The 14898-nt window shown below is 41.8% G+C and overlaps 1 protein-coding gene across 1 annotated transcript in view; it reads left to right on the forward strand.

Moving 5' to 3' along the window:
- The window catches only part of PLEKHG4B (pleckstrin homology and RhoGEF domain containing G4B), an 81781-nt gene that overhangs the window by 55717 nt on the left and 11166 nt on the right, over nt 1-14898 (forward strand). Inside the window, exons 15-19 of the mRNA XM_081837247.1 lie at nt 6794-7043; nt 11776-11865; nt 11977-12201; nt 13605-13775; nt 14693-14873. Of these exons, the coding sequence (XP_081693373.1) occupies nt 6794-7043; nt 11776-11865; nt 11977-12201; nt 13605-13775; nt 14693-14873 (917 nt within the window). The remainder of the gene's footprint in view (nt 1-6793; nt 7044-11775; nt 11866-11976; nt 12202-13604; nt 13776-14692; nt 14874-14898) is intronic.

A 14898-nucleotide genomic window follows, 5' to 3' on the forward strand; every position in this document is an offset into this window, starting at 1 on the left:
ACAATATGAATATCTTTAAGAGGTTAGGTAAGAACTTGCTGAATTAATTTTGGAACTGGGATGTAAGAGGAGGGGGTGGGGGGAAGTCAATGAAAGTGGGTAAAGAAAATTAGGGTATGTAATTGTATTTGTGTGTTTGTGTGTTCTTGTCTTTGTGTGTGTGTTTGTTGTTATAAAATGTAAAAACCCAATAAAAATTATTAAAAAAAAAAAAATTACCAAGACTGGCAATATCAGCCCCATTTTGTAGGAATCCGTTGCAGACCCCAACCACTTAGAGACAGTGAGGTCATGTAGCCACAGCAGTGGCGAGAGGAGGAATGACCTCTGGGAGGAGCACAGAGAGACGAAACAACATGGTACACTTGCAGCAACACAACCGGACACCTTCCTCTGCCCCAGCTGCAGCAAAACATGTCTCTCCTGTTTCGGTGTCTTTTTTTAAAAAAAAGATATTTATTAAGATTTTGTATAATAAAACAAGCATCACAATCAAACGAAAAAGAATAAGGCATTAGAAAACAGCACAATCAAGCAGAACAGAAAAATACAGAAAAATACAATAAAAGACATAGAAAAAATAAATAAAAACAAAAAAAACACAAATCTAGTTTTTTACTTATTATCTTTATAACCCTCTTTCCTGACTTCCTCACATCTCCCTTTTCTGTGTTCCCCTTTACACAATCAAATTCAGCAATTCCTTACCCTCTTTCAAATCTTATTCAATATTATACATTTAAACCTATTATGTCTCAGATTTTTCCTTTCTTTTTAGATCCATTTCTACATGGTCTTTATAACTTAATCCCTTGTATCATTTTATTTAAATTTGACATAATATTACTCTGGTCTTTTCACCCTTTTCTTTTAAAACATTTTTGCATATTCCTTTTAACTATGTCACTGATGCCATATTATCTTTATATCCAACATCATTTTAGCATTCAAACATTTTACAATGTTTTTGGAGATAGTCTTTGAACTTCTTCCAGTCCTCTTCCGCTGACTCTTCTCCCAGGTCTCGGATTCTGCCAGTCATTTCTGCCAATTCCATATAGTTTATCACTTGCATCTGCCATTCTTCCAAGGTGGGCAAATCTTGTGTCTTCCAATACTTTGCGATGAGTATTCTTGCTGCTGTTGTTGCATACATAAAGAATGTTCTATCCTTCTTTAGCACCAATTGACCGACAATGCCCAAAAGAAAGGCCTCTGGTTTCTTAGGAAAGGTATATTTAAATACCTTTTTCAGTTCATTATAGATAATTTCCCAGAAAGCCTTGACCCTTGGGCACGTCCACCAAAGGTGAAATAATGTTCCCTCAGTTTCTTTACATTTCCAGCACTTGTTATCAGGCAAATGATATACTTTTGCAAGCTTGACTGGGGTCATGTACCACCTGTACATCATTTTTATAATATTTTCTTTTAAGGCATTACATGCCGTAAATTTCACACCAGTGGTCCATGACTGTTCCCAGTCAGCAAACATAATGTTATGACCAATATCTTGCGCCCACTTAATCATAGCTGATTTGACCGTTTCATCCTGAGTGTTCCATTTTAACAGCAAGTTATACATTCTTGAGAGTATCTTAGTTTTAGGTTCTAACAATTCTGTTTCTAGTTTCGATTTTTCCACCTGGAAGCCTATTTTTTTATCCAAATTAAAGGCCTCTCTAATTTGATAATAATGTAACCAATCTCGCACTTTATCTTTTAGTTTCTCAAAAATAAGACAAAATTGAACAATAAAATAACAGAACAGGAGATTGAAGGTGCCATTCAGAACATGCAATTGGGCAAGTCTCCAGGGCCGGACGGGTTAACCTCCAAGTACTATAAGACTTTAAAAGACTATTTAATTCAACCATTAAAGGAGGTGTGCAACGAGATTATGGAGGGGAAGAAGGCGCCGGAGTCGTGGAAAGAAACTTTCATCACACTTATACCAAAATCTGAAGCTCTCCTGTTTCGGTTTCTACAACCACAGCAGGCGCTTTAACGCTCCAACAGTTTGACTTTACCCTCAAAGGCACAATTCTCCAGTGTCTCCTCAGATAGATAGACACCAGCCAATCCTTTCTCCCACTTTATACAGAGCAGACATTAAACTAAACTGCCTGTAATATCCTAGTTCCTTCTGCAATCTTACGGACAAGTTACACATTTTGTTAGAAGACTAGCAAATTCAGATTTGAGTTATTTAAGAACTCTCAGACCTCATGATTTGTTCATTTTTAATTTGTAAGTGCTAGAACTTCATCTCTTGTCATCAGTATTTGCCTCAGTTTTTCAGACTCCCCGAAAATGTCACTTCAGGTAACAGTACCCGTCCTACATTTTCCATGCTGAATACCAGATACAAAGAATGCATTGTTTTAATTAAATCTTGTCTTCTAGCATACATTTAATTTACTTGACATCCAACTACCTCCCCAGCTGGTTTTCTGCTTCTGGTGTGTGTGTGTTTTAATCTTGTTGGCAATAATTTTTCTGACAAAGCACTTCTCGAATTCTTTCCATCTCTTACATTTCTTTTGCCAAAGTTTCTTTTTGTTCTTATTTGGGCAAGACTTCCATTTCTGAGATGCTGAATTGTAGATTTTCAGCTTAACTTCTTTCCTTTGTGACCAGAATTGGAGAGTGTCAAAATGTGTTCCTAGATTAATCAGAATCAGGAGCGACAATGGAACTCTTGTGACAGACTTCCCTTGACCTACAAATGAATTTTAAATAGACAATGTAGGATAAGATAACTCTGCTGGGGTAGCCAGACTCAGTGATCTCGTGAACGATACTGCTGTCATCCAGTTGTCTAGTAAACAAGCCAAATTTGTTAATTAGGTATAAGTAGAAATATTGTGCAATTTGGAGAAAATTTGCCAGCAACTGAAGGAAAGAATATCCCTTTTGACATTGTGTTTCTGCCCTGGCCATTATTCATAAATAATGTGCTCAGTAATACTGAGTTTTCATCTTGATTGGACGAAAAACAAGTTTTTACAATAATAGACTTCGCATTGGATTGATACCATTCAATCCAAGTTTGGCTTAATAAAATAAGGAATGTCATTTAAATGAATCATGGTGCACCATTCTGCTTTTTACAAAGTATTTAGCATATGTATATTCTGCCTTTCAATGCATAGTCTTCACAAGAAAGCATACAAATAAATGAGATCAGCTGAGATCCATTTGAAACTTAAAAATAATTATGTGACATGTTAGAAAACATAAGAATCCAAAACTGTAGGAACGCACCAAGTGGAATCAACCACATGAAAAAAAATGTTAAAGTCAGACTGGAAGAAATGAGCCTTCAATGCACATTTGAAGGTGTGCACTACACTGAAGTAGCTTTTTGTAGCTTCATAGTTCTGTAGGAAGGGAGTTCTGCAGCCATGGGGCCACCAGCTAGAAGGCTCTGTCCCTTGACTCTGTGCCATTGACACCACCGGTGCTTCCATCATTAGTGTCAAATTCAGGAGTGCTCCCACCCAACCTGTGACCTTCATCCTTCCAGGGAGTGCAGCCCATCTAGGTTCAGCAATACCCAGACTGGCCAGTTTCCCAGCACTTCCATTTTATTTGGATTAAGGCTAGGCTTGTTCACCCCCAAACCACCCCCCAAAACTGTTTACATTTCCATAAATTAGGTCTGGCTCCAGATATTCCCAGCCCCAAATTCAGAGATGATGCACCTGAAGTTCTAAGTTCCTCTCTGAACCCTCCCGCTGCAGCCTTTCCTCAAGCCTTGGCAGGCATGCAGCTGTAAAACAGACTTGGAAATAGGGGCTGGGGGGGGGGCAGCGTAGGCAAGAAGTGTTAGGCAGGGGGCAGCTTCAGCAACCCTCCCCACTGCTACTTCTGTCCTCCAAATCACACTCTCCTTGCAACCTAGGTTAAGAAGACTACAATTCAAACTATGTTATCTACTGCTCTGCAGAGACTATTCCACAGCATTTCCCCATTCTGACAAATTTATTTATAGGTACTGATTCTTGATTTGGTGCTCCAGTGTTCTCAGCTTTGGGTCTCCAGTTGTTTTCAGACTACAGTTCCCATCATTCTTGACCACAGGTCTTGCTAGCTAGGGATAATGGGAGTTGTAGTCCAAAACCATCTGGAGACTCAAGGTTGGGAAACACTGCTCTAGATGTATGAGATTCAACCCTTCCTGTTTTGGTTAATGACCCAGAATATTTCTTCTATTGTTAAGGTTGTTTATTATTATCAACAGGAGACATATTTAAAAGAAACTAAAATGACTACTACAGTGGCAGATACACGTCTAAGACTTGAGTGCAACAAATCTAACTAAATATTGTTCTAGGCTGATCTGTCGCATGAAGCAGGTACAGCACCCTGGTCCAATGTGTGGGCAAAGGTGCCACATAGCATATATTTAAGTGAAGAGATGGGTTGGGGGGGGCGCTCTAAAGGGTTTTGAGCCACTTATACTGGCATTGTCCAGTTTTACATAAACTGTGTGCCAGGCACCCTAGTGTGACTTGAGAGAAAACCATTGGTTTACTGTGAGAAATAAATTAGTGGAGACTCTAAGCTGTCATTCTCATTCCTCTATGGTTGAATTATCTGTATCCACTCAGTACAGAGATGTGCCAGAATTACCTTTTCCAAGAAAGCATCTGACAAAGTGTGTATTACACATGAAAGCTCATGCCTTGAAAGCTTATATTTAGTTGATCTTTAAGGTCCCACTGGAATTATTAAAAAAGATTTTTTCATCTTGTTATTTCCAAGAAAAATAGCTTGGTATTGTTGTGAACAGGGACCAAAATCAGAACTTTGGCATTTCTGCAGAAATTGTTGGACTACTGTATAATTATTATTTATGCAAAATCTATTGGCCAAGATCCAAACAGCTCTGCAACTACATGCACAATTACTTCTTAAGGAGCAGAACATCAATGTTTAATCAATTAATCAGGGTAAATCTCATTAAACAGCACATTTGATAGACTGAACAGGTACCCTGATTAATATATATTTAAAATAAGTAGTGTTATGAATTTGTGGGGTGTGAGACACCCTAAATTCCTGGGTCCAATAAAGGTTAGAATTAATTAAGGTTGGGGGAGTTTAAATTGCCAAGCGCTGAGTGTGGCTGTTAGGGGAACAAAGCCTGAGAATGGCGAAGTTGTTATTCAAACAAAGGAGCAGGAAGATGGGCGATCAACAAAGCAGTTGCTCTCTGCTGGACAGCAGAGGGATGTGAGCCCCTCCGTCTGGAGTTCATTAGCAGGAGACAAAAGGCCAGAATTCTTAGGATGGCAGGGGACAGTGATGTGCTAGCAAAACTGTGGCAGAGAGGATGGCAGATTTTTGTTTTGTATCCAAGGCTGCTGCACCTATGTATGGGAGAAGCAAGGGACCAGCTTGGAGTGTAACACTCTGAACCCCTCCAGCATAGGCTCAGGTTGTGTATATGTGTAAATAAACCATATATCATTAAGACACCACTGTGTCTGCTGTGCCTCATTTCCAATGGAAACAAACCCTGGGTAAGAACCTGGAGTCCCTGGAATAGCACATGACTGCAGATAGCAGGCGCTTCCTTTCAGATCGCACAGGAGGGAAGGTGTTTTTTAGGATGTTTCCTGTGCTGCTGGTACATGTATATATCATATAAGCCCAAAGAAAGTTTGCTTTCTGTCTCAAAACTACTTCTTTTTGCTAGATGCAAATGTATACAGATTCACTTAATTTATAAACATTCAGCTAAATTCATAAATAGCTAAAATTGCTTTAATTGACTGAGAGTCAAATAAGGAGGATTTTGGGCTTTCTCTAGTGACAGCCCTTGACAGCCCCCCCCCCTGCCAATACATGTATACCATATGCCACACAGCAAAAGGGGAGTTTCAAATGCAGTATGCAGTATGGCAGTGGGGTCTGCTATCCAGGGAAGGAGAAGTCAGTAATCCCACTGCCAGTAGTTCTTTAAATCCTTTTCCTCACGGCTTGCCTTTCAGTCGTTCAGTCTCAGGCCTGTTTTCCCAGTAGGAACTCCCTGTGTGCTGAATATTGTATTGTTTGGGGAAATTCATGAGAAAGCAGCTGTACATCATCTCTGGAATGTTCTTCTGTTTTACAGTAGAATGCAAACACGGAAAAAGTCATAATAGTTTTGCAGATGTAATAGGAAACGTTTCTGTACGGTGTAGGGGGAGCCTGTTTCAAATAACAAAATTATTTTGTCTTCCTGGCTAGTTACTGTTCTTCTACAGCATCTGATGTGGCTAAGCCCCTCTGTGTCAGAGTGTGCGTGGTTTTTTTATCAGTGGGAAGGGTGGAGTGGGAAACTCTGGCTGCAAATAAGAGCCTGAAACCTGCAGGAACTAAGATTGGCTGCTGTAACTACGTACAAATGCTGGTAGAGGTTTGCCAAAATTAGTACACCGCAATAACCGTTTAGCAGCCAATGAGGCAACCCTGATTTTTGCATGGATGATTTCTCAAGTGAGAAATGTACAATATTACTCCTGGGAATCATTCCCACTTACAGGCCCAGAGATGGAGAAGTGTCTTCGGTTCAGAACGAGTAAGGTGCAAAAGGAAATCCATGAATCAGGAGTTCCCCAGATCGCAGTACACAGGTCTGCTTTATGTCATCACATGTATGCATTTTGTCATCAATATATTTCCATGTCTTTATAGGTATGACTGGTTCACCAAAGCCATCCTGTGATGCTAAATTCTTAAGTTACTGCTAATTAAGCATTGTTGTTTGTGTTCCATGCAATTCTTCTGTTTCTTTCAACAGTAAGGTGAACCACATAATGGATGAGATGATCAGAACAGAAAGGGAGTATGTCAGATCTTTAGGCTATATCATCAACAGCTATTTTCCAGAAATGGAAAGGATTGACTTACCTCAGGATTTGCGAGGGAAGCGGAATATCATATTTGGAAATTTGGAAAAGCTGTATGACTTCCATTGTCTGTATTTCCTGAAAGAACTGGAACACTGCACAGACTTCCCCCTGCGGGTTAGCCACTCTTTTCTCAGACATGTAAGTCTCATTTTCCATTAGTGTGTTATTGTCCTCAGATATCTTCTTGTATTGACTAAAAATTGTATTACTAGGAAATACCACTTTTCCCTCATAAAGTTATCTAATTCTGTAATTCCTCTCTCTCTCTGCACACCATGTTTGTACAGGGTTCTGTACTGCATTTTCCCCACAGAGATAGCTCCATATACCGTATTTTTTGCTCTGTAAGACTCACTTTTCCCCTCCTAAAAAGTAAGGGGAAATGTGTGTGCGTCTTATGGAGCGAATGCAGGCTGCGCAGCTATCCCAGAAGCCAGAACAGCAAGAGGGATTGCTGCTTTCACTGCGCAGCGATCCCTCTTGCTGTTCTGGCTTCTGAGATTCAGAATAATTTTTTTCTTGTTTTCCTCCTCCAAAAACTAGGTGCGCCTTGTGGTCTGGTGCGTCTTATAGAGCGAAAAATACGGTAGTTCTTTCCAGTTAAAGGTACTTTGGCCTTCTTCAGAGGCGGATTTAGGGGAGGGGGACTGGTTCGGTCACACTGGGCACGGAGCCTCAGCACACCACCAGGGGCACCGCAACTATTACTTAGAATGGAGCGTGAGAGGCAGAGGGAGGCTGGATTTTGGTATGGAGCAGGGTGCTGCTGGAAGTTGAGACCCCAAGAAACACCCCTGCCCTCTTGTTCCATTACATTAAATTGCCTGTGTGGCATCTGTCAGCACATGGACAGTTTGTCATGTTTCCTACTCATGTGAGACAAGAAGCAACGGCCTCTAGAACAAGGCTGACAATCCAGCTGATCCCTATCCCTTTTGTCCCGCCCAAACACACATACATATCATATGATCCCAGCTGCCTGTTCTGTCCCAGGATAAGCGGCTGGGATAAGCCCCCCTTTGCCATTACAGTCAAGAAAGGAGCAGCTCCTGACCTGAAAGATCACAGGGTGTGACATTTTATGGCCTACACAAATCAGTAAATGACCCTGGTCCAATTGGCTGGTAGATAAATTCCCCATCCCTGCCAAAAATTGCTTTTAAATGGGATTTCTGATTTGTGTCACTGGAGGAAAAGAGACAGAGTGCACTGGTAATGATTTGAATAATGGTGTTCTGCTTCTGCCACTAAATACCTGTTTGTATTTCACTTGGAGAATTACTGTACAATCCAATACATGCCTACTAAGAGGGAAGCCTCAATGAGTTTGGCAAAGGTACCGTATTTTTCCCTCTATAACACGCAGATTTTTTCTCCTAAAAAGGAAGGGGAAATGTCTGTGCGTGTTATAGAGCGAATGTGTGGTCCCTGGAGCCGAAAAATCAGGCAAAAATCAAATCGTGGCGCTGCACGGAGAAGCGAAACCTAAAAAGAGGAAGTGGCTGCTTTCCTGCATTCTGCCTCAGGGTCTTACTGCCCACCCTCCTCTGTTTCGTTGCTATGTTTGCTGAAACGGAACAAAGAGCAGGGAAAGCCCCTCCCCTCCAGGCAAGCAGAGGGGAATTCCTCTCTGTGCTGCTGGGGGAGAGGGAGAGAGAGGGGGGAAGGGAGAGAGAGAGGGGGGAGGGGGAGGGAGAGAGAGGGGGAGGGAGAGAGAGAGGGGGAGGGAGGGAGGGAGGGAGGGAGGGAGAGAGAGAGAGAGAGAGAGAGAGAGAGATATGGCTGGCTTGGGTGGGGGAAAACTTTTGCCTTTCTTTCCTCCCTCCCGTTAAATCCCTCTCCTGCATTCTTAGCCAGCTGCTTCTCTGCACACCCCTCTCATGTCCCTTCTTTGTTTTTCCTTCGCTCCCCACTTAAAATGTGGTTACAAAGCATAGATCCACATGGATCCTCAGGATCTTTGCATTGGGTCACCCCAAATTCACCATCAGATCACATAGCATGTCCATGGCTACAGCCTGCCCCCCCCAAATCACGAACCCACTGTTGCCTGGGGCTGCAATGGTGCAAAAATGTGGTTACAAAGCATGGATCCACAGGGATTCTCAGGATCTTTGCATTGGGTCACCCTAAATTCACCATCAGATCACATAGCATGTCCATGGCTACAGCCTGCAACAAAAAAATCACGCACCCACTGTTGCCTGGGGCTGCAATGGTGCAAAAATGTGGTTACAAAGCATGGATCCACAGGGATTCTCAGGATCTTTGCATTGGGTCACCCCAAATTCACCATCAGATCACATAGCATGTCCATGGCTACAGCCTGCAACAAAAAAATCACGCACCCACTGTTGCCTGGGGCTGCAATGGTGCAAAAACGTGGTTACAAAGCATGGATCCACAGGGATTCTCAGAATCTTTGCATTGGGTCACCCCAAATTCACCATCAGATCACATGTCTGTGGCCACAGCATGAAGCCCAAAAATGATACATCCACTGTTTCATTCAGAATGTTTTTTCCCTTGTTTTCCTCCTCTAAAAACGATGTGCGTGTTATGGTCAGGTGTGTGTTATAGAGCGAAAAATACGGTAACTGTGTACAGGATAGCAGCCTTAAAGGTCTTTAATGCAACTTCCCCTACATTTATTTATATTGCCTGTCTCTTCCATCACTTGTTTAAAAAGTTTTAAATAGCTTTTCCCTGATCTTGTGTCACAGAACATTACAAACACTATAATTCTGTGAATCGTTTTCATCCGATACGAGTTCCTGTACATTATAGTAGCCCCTGATTTGCCCAAACTGCTAGTTTTCAAATTCTGTATGTATGTAAGCTGGCAGGCAAGAAACTTTTTCTTGATTTCCACTTTTGCAAGTTCCTACTTGCATGCACGGAAAACACTCTGAGGGCATTATGTTAGAGAGAGAAGCAGGGAGCAAAATTTAATTACAACTTTTTGGCTGTCCAGTCATTCTGGAGTAAAGCAGTACTATGGGACAACTAATATCTTCTGTTTAAATCAATGGGACTTTAAGTCCTTAATTTTGACTGGATGGGGTCCAGGATTTGCCAATCTGAATCCCCTCTAAAGGTTTGCCTTGGTATGGTAACCCCCCCCCCCAATATTTTAAGGGGTTTGTGTTCTCAGTCACTACTTTGATGCTCTCACCTGGCAGCACAGATGCAATTTTCTTTCTAGAGTCTTAGACTCTAAAATGAAATTACTTTATAGAAGTTGAAATAACCTTCATTTAATTTTTCTGTCATCAAAAATCTCCAGTAAGCACTTAAAAATGAATATTGAGTCTGAAGGAAATATCTATCTGGTTTTACCTACCTGGTTTAAAGAAGGATAACAGGGACCAAGCGCTGAGATTCCTGAGTTTCAGGGGCTGGACTAGATGACCACGAGGTTCCCTTCCAGCACTACATTTCTATGATTCTATGGACTACAGTTACTCAGTCTCATGCTCTATTTAGTGTGTGCAACAACAACCTTACATAACTGCTCACTACTCAGCATGTTTAACCACTGCCGGGTTTTCTGTATGTGTTGCCATGAAATAAAGTGGAAAATTCCATTCAATCCATTTCTGGAAGCTAAGTTACTCTTTGCCTTTTTGATGTCATCAAATGCCTCTGATGCGCACAATGTGGCTGTTAGCTTGTCAGAACTGTTGATCACGTTGGCAACAGTGATTTCCACTTTCTGCTCAGCATGTTCAAGCAGCGTTCTTAATAAATATGATACTGATAATAATACCACGGTGAGACAGAGCAACCCGCTCCGTCCCCATTTGCAGATTGAGATTGTCTATAGAAGGGAGCTTCTTTGATCTGTGGAGGCTCTCTGCTAGTTTGCTGCCCTGGTTTTCCTGGTCTCGCAGGAGTCCCACACATGTCAAAGGCTCCCAGCTTTGGACAGATGGCTTCCAACTCATGGAGGACAACAAAACCCCTTCATGTTCCTGTTTAAATAATCCCTGAACATGGCTTTTGTGAATGGACCAAGGGGCCACCAAGGAGCTTTCTAGTTGAGTGGGCCGACGTACTGAGGTCTCTCTCATCACATTTCCTACTATACCATACTGGCAAACAGTCAACTTCCTTTGCAAAAATTCTGGCATCCTTAACATCTTGCTAGTTTTTATGATCCCTATTTTTATTTATTTTTATTTCATTAGAATAATAAAATGATGTCATCATTCTTGAGCAATACCCATTATTTCCCCCCCACTCCTACATAGCTCATGCGTTTTGCTATTATTTTTTGATGAATGAGCTACATAGCTCATAGGTTTTGTTAATTTTTGTTTCAGTCACTCACTGTAGGAAGGCATTTTACTTAGCTTTCAATAATTTCCATAAGACATTCTCACTGATGCTGTCAAGTATACTACCAGTCAGAGAATAATCAGTCTGTGTTGAACATAAACATAAGAACCTGTATCAGGAGTCACAAAATAGTGGTGGCCCCCAGTTTATGGAACACTCTCCTTGGGGAGACAGGGCTGGTGCCACCCTTCTCTGTTTTTAGGCACCAGGCAAAAACATTCTTATTCACCCAGGACATTGGAGCTCATTTTTCTGCTTAATTTTTTAGTAGGGTGGGGTGGAGTTAGATCTGGGTTTTATATATAGTATCCTTGTGTATTTTAGATTGTCATATTCTTGATTTTTCTGCTTCTTTTCAATATTTTTGTAAGTTGCTTTGAGTTTTACTTTTTTGAAGCAAGTGACTAATAAATATTAGTGACTAATAACAAAGTGACTAATAAAAGAAACAAATGGTAATAAAATGTCTTTGATGTGTATCATCATTAATTAGCCAATTAAATGCCAAGTCTATTTTTCATTATTTCAGGAAGAACAGTTTGGAATGTATGCATTGTACAGCAAGAACAAGCCGCAGTCAGACGCTTTGCTTATAAGCCATGGAAATACCTTCTTTAAAGTAACTATCGCTTAATGTTTACTATGTCTATGATTGTGTCTGAGTAGAATTTGTTGACCTTTGTGGTATTTTATCACCTAATGGTTATGTGTCCTCCTACTAATCTTACAGAATAAGCAGCAGGAATTGGGTGATAAAATGAACCTGGCTTCTTACTTGCTGAAACCCATCCAGAGAATGAGCAAATATGCACTGCTTTTGAAGGATCTGATCAAGGAGTGTTCGGCAGCGCAAGAACAGGAGCTCAGCGCCCTCCGGGCTGCTGAAGAAATGGTCAAGTTCCAGCTTCGCCATGGAAATGATTTACTTGCCATGGATGCCATCAGAGGATGTGATGTGAGTCCAGCCACATTCCCACCCCTGAAATCCCTTTTGTGCAGTTCAGGAAACCTTAATTTTTGTAGCTTTAGTTGCCTGGTGCTGGCTGCATTATGAGGCAGGAAGTCCCCTGTTCAAATCACACCTCCATCCACTTAGGCCAGCCACTCTCAGCTCAGCACCTGCATATAATACTTGTCTACATTTACAAGATGGGACGTGGGTGGCGCTGTGGGTTAAACCACAGAGCCTAGGACTTGCAGATCAGAAGGTTGGCGGTTCGAATCCCTGCGATGGGGTGAGCTCCCGTTGCTCAGTTCCAGCTCCTGCCAACCTAGTAGTTCGAAAGCACGTCAAAGTGCAAGTAGATAAATAGGTACCACTCCAGCAGGAAGGTAAACAGCATTTCCATGCGCTGCTCTGGTTCACCAGAAGCAACTTAGTCATGCTGGCCACATGACCCAGAAGCTCTACGCCGGCTCCCTCGGCCAATAAAGCGAGATGAGCGCTGCAACCCCAGAGTCAGCCACGACTGGACCTAATGGTCAGGTGTCCCTTTACCTTTACCTTACATTTACAAGATGGTTGTAAGAACACAAGAAGAGCCTGCTGAATCAGACCAAAGGCCCATCTGGTCCAGCATCCTGTTCTTACAGTGACCAACCAGATGCCAATGGGAAGCGCACGATCAAGACCTGAGCGCCACAGCCCTCTCCCCCTTTGCGATTGGCAGCAACTGCTATTCACAAGCATCCTGCCTCTGACTGCGGAGGCAGAGCAGAGCCATTGTGGCGAGCAGCCATTCGTAGCCTTATCCTCCATAAATTTGTCTTCTACTCTTCAAATGCCATCGACATTGATAGCCACTGCTGCTTCTTGTGGGAGCAAATGTAATAGTTTTGACTGTGTGAAAAAAATATTTATTTTCTCCGTTCTGAAGTTTCCAACATTCAGCCTTATCAGAAGGCCCTGGGTTCTGTTATGAATAAGAAAGGAAGAAAAACCTTTCCCCTTTCTACTTTGTCCACAGCTGGGGTCAGCAGCTGGAAGTCCCCAGGCTAGAGCCCTGACTGCTGCTGATAACTATAACCCATATAGTTATTAGCTAAAAAGAAGGGGAGAGGGAATGGCTACAGAACTTACTAACAGATTGCTTTACAGCTTTAGAACTGTCTTACCGTCCCTCAGGATCATCTTGGAGGGCCTCCAACCCTCAAAACACCAGGAGCAGAAGAAGGTGTGTAAGATTACTGCCACCATGTATATGAAGGACCTTTGATTCTAGTTGGAAGGTGCTAAATATTATTTTTTAATTCATGTTAGGAGAACCCTAGCCCAAAGCGGCCCTCAGGCCTAAGGAAGTTGAACCAACCTCCTCTCTGAAATCCCTTCTCCTGTGTTGTCTCTTCTTCTCTGATCAGGTCAATCTGAAAGAACAAGGGCAGCTGAGGTGTCAAGATGAGTTTATTGTGTGCTGTGGCCGAAAGAAGTACTTGAGGCATGTTTTCCTTTTCGAAGACCTCATCTTGTTCAGTAAAACAAAAAAGATTGATGGGGGATATGACATTTACATGTACAAACAATCATTTAAGGTAACTGCATCCTTGTTGGGTGTGCTTTTCCTGCCTTGGGTGTGGTTTGATGGCATGTGATGCAGCTAAGCAGGTCTGGGTCTGGTCATTGCTTGAATGGGGTACCACCTTGAACCCCTCCAGGGAAAGGGGGAATAGCAATGCCACAAACCACCTCTCATAGTGTTTTGTACTTGCTAATGTGGGGAAGGGGCTAAATAGAAACAAACAAGGAAGTGATCTGGTATATGCATTGTTTAAGGCAGTCTCTAGCAGTCCAGTTAGTAAAATCCATTCAATACATTTTCACAAGCATGGCTGGTAGTTGCAGATATTGAGAATGGGCCACTCATGGATATAGTGTTGGGTATAGTGTTGCCATACATCCAGAATTTCCTGGACACAGCTGGAATACTGGAGTCAGCAGCAGTGTCCAGGCGAAAATGGCTAAAAATCCGGACATATGGCAACCCATGTCCACAGTGGGCAGTGTCATTTTTGGTGATTTCCCCTAAAATAGCTCAAAAACTTTACTTTTTGCGATTTCCCCAAAAAGTTCAAAAACTCTGGGCAAACCTTTGGCAAATAAAAAATGGCAACCCTATATATTGGGCCAGTTAGAACTTCTCAGCCTGCCCTAGCTTACAAATGAAATCATATACATATGCCCTGAGACCCTTGAGAAAGAGTGGGACAAAAACGTAATCATTGAATTAATGTGCTCATTACTTGCAACTTTAATCCACATTTGTGAGAACCATGCTTCTGTGACTGAAAAGCCATACTGATACAGTTTTCTAGCCACTATGCCCTCATCCATATATACTTCTTCATTTGGCAGGACTAATAGATTTTCATGCTCTTAAACAGTGTTCCTCATGTTTCTTTGTCACATTTATTTATTTATTTATTTATTTATATTTTATTTTTAATTTTAGACAGCTGAGATTGGAATGACAGAGAATGTTGGAGATAGTGGCCTCAGATTTGAAATCTGGTTTCGAAGGAGAAGAAAATCTCAGGACACTTACATCCTTCAAGCAAATTCAGTAGAAACTAAGATTGGATGGACAAATCTCATAGGAAAGATTCTTTGGAGACAAGCCTTGAGAAACCGAGGTGTGTCTGCCAAAATAGTCTGCCC

The sequence above is a fragment of the Podarcis erhardii genome (assembly GCF_964252035.2).
Source record: "Podarcis erhardii genome assembly, chromosome: 13".
NCBI lineage: Eukaryota > Metazoa > Chordata > Lepidosauria > Squamata > Lacertidae > Podarcis > Podarcis erhardii.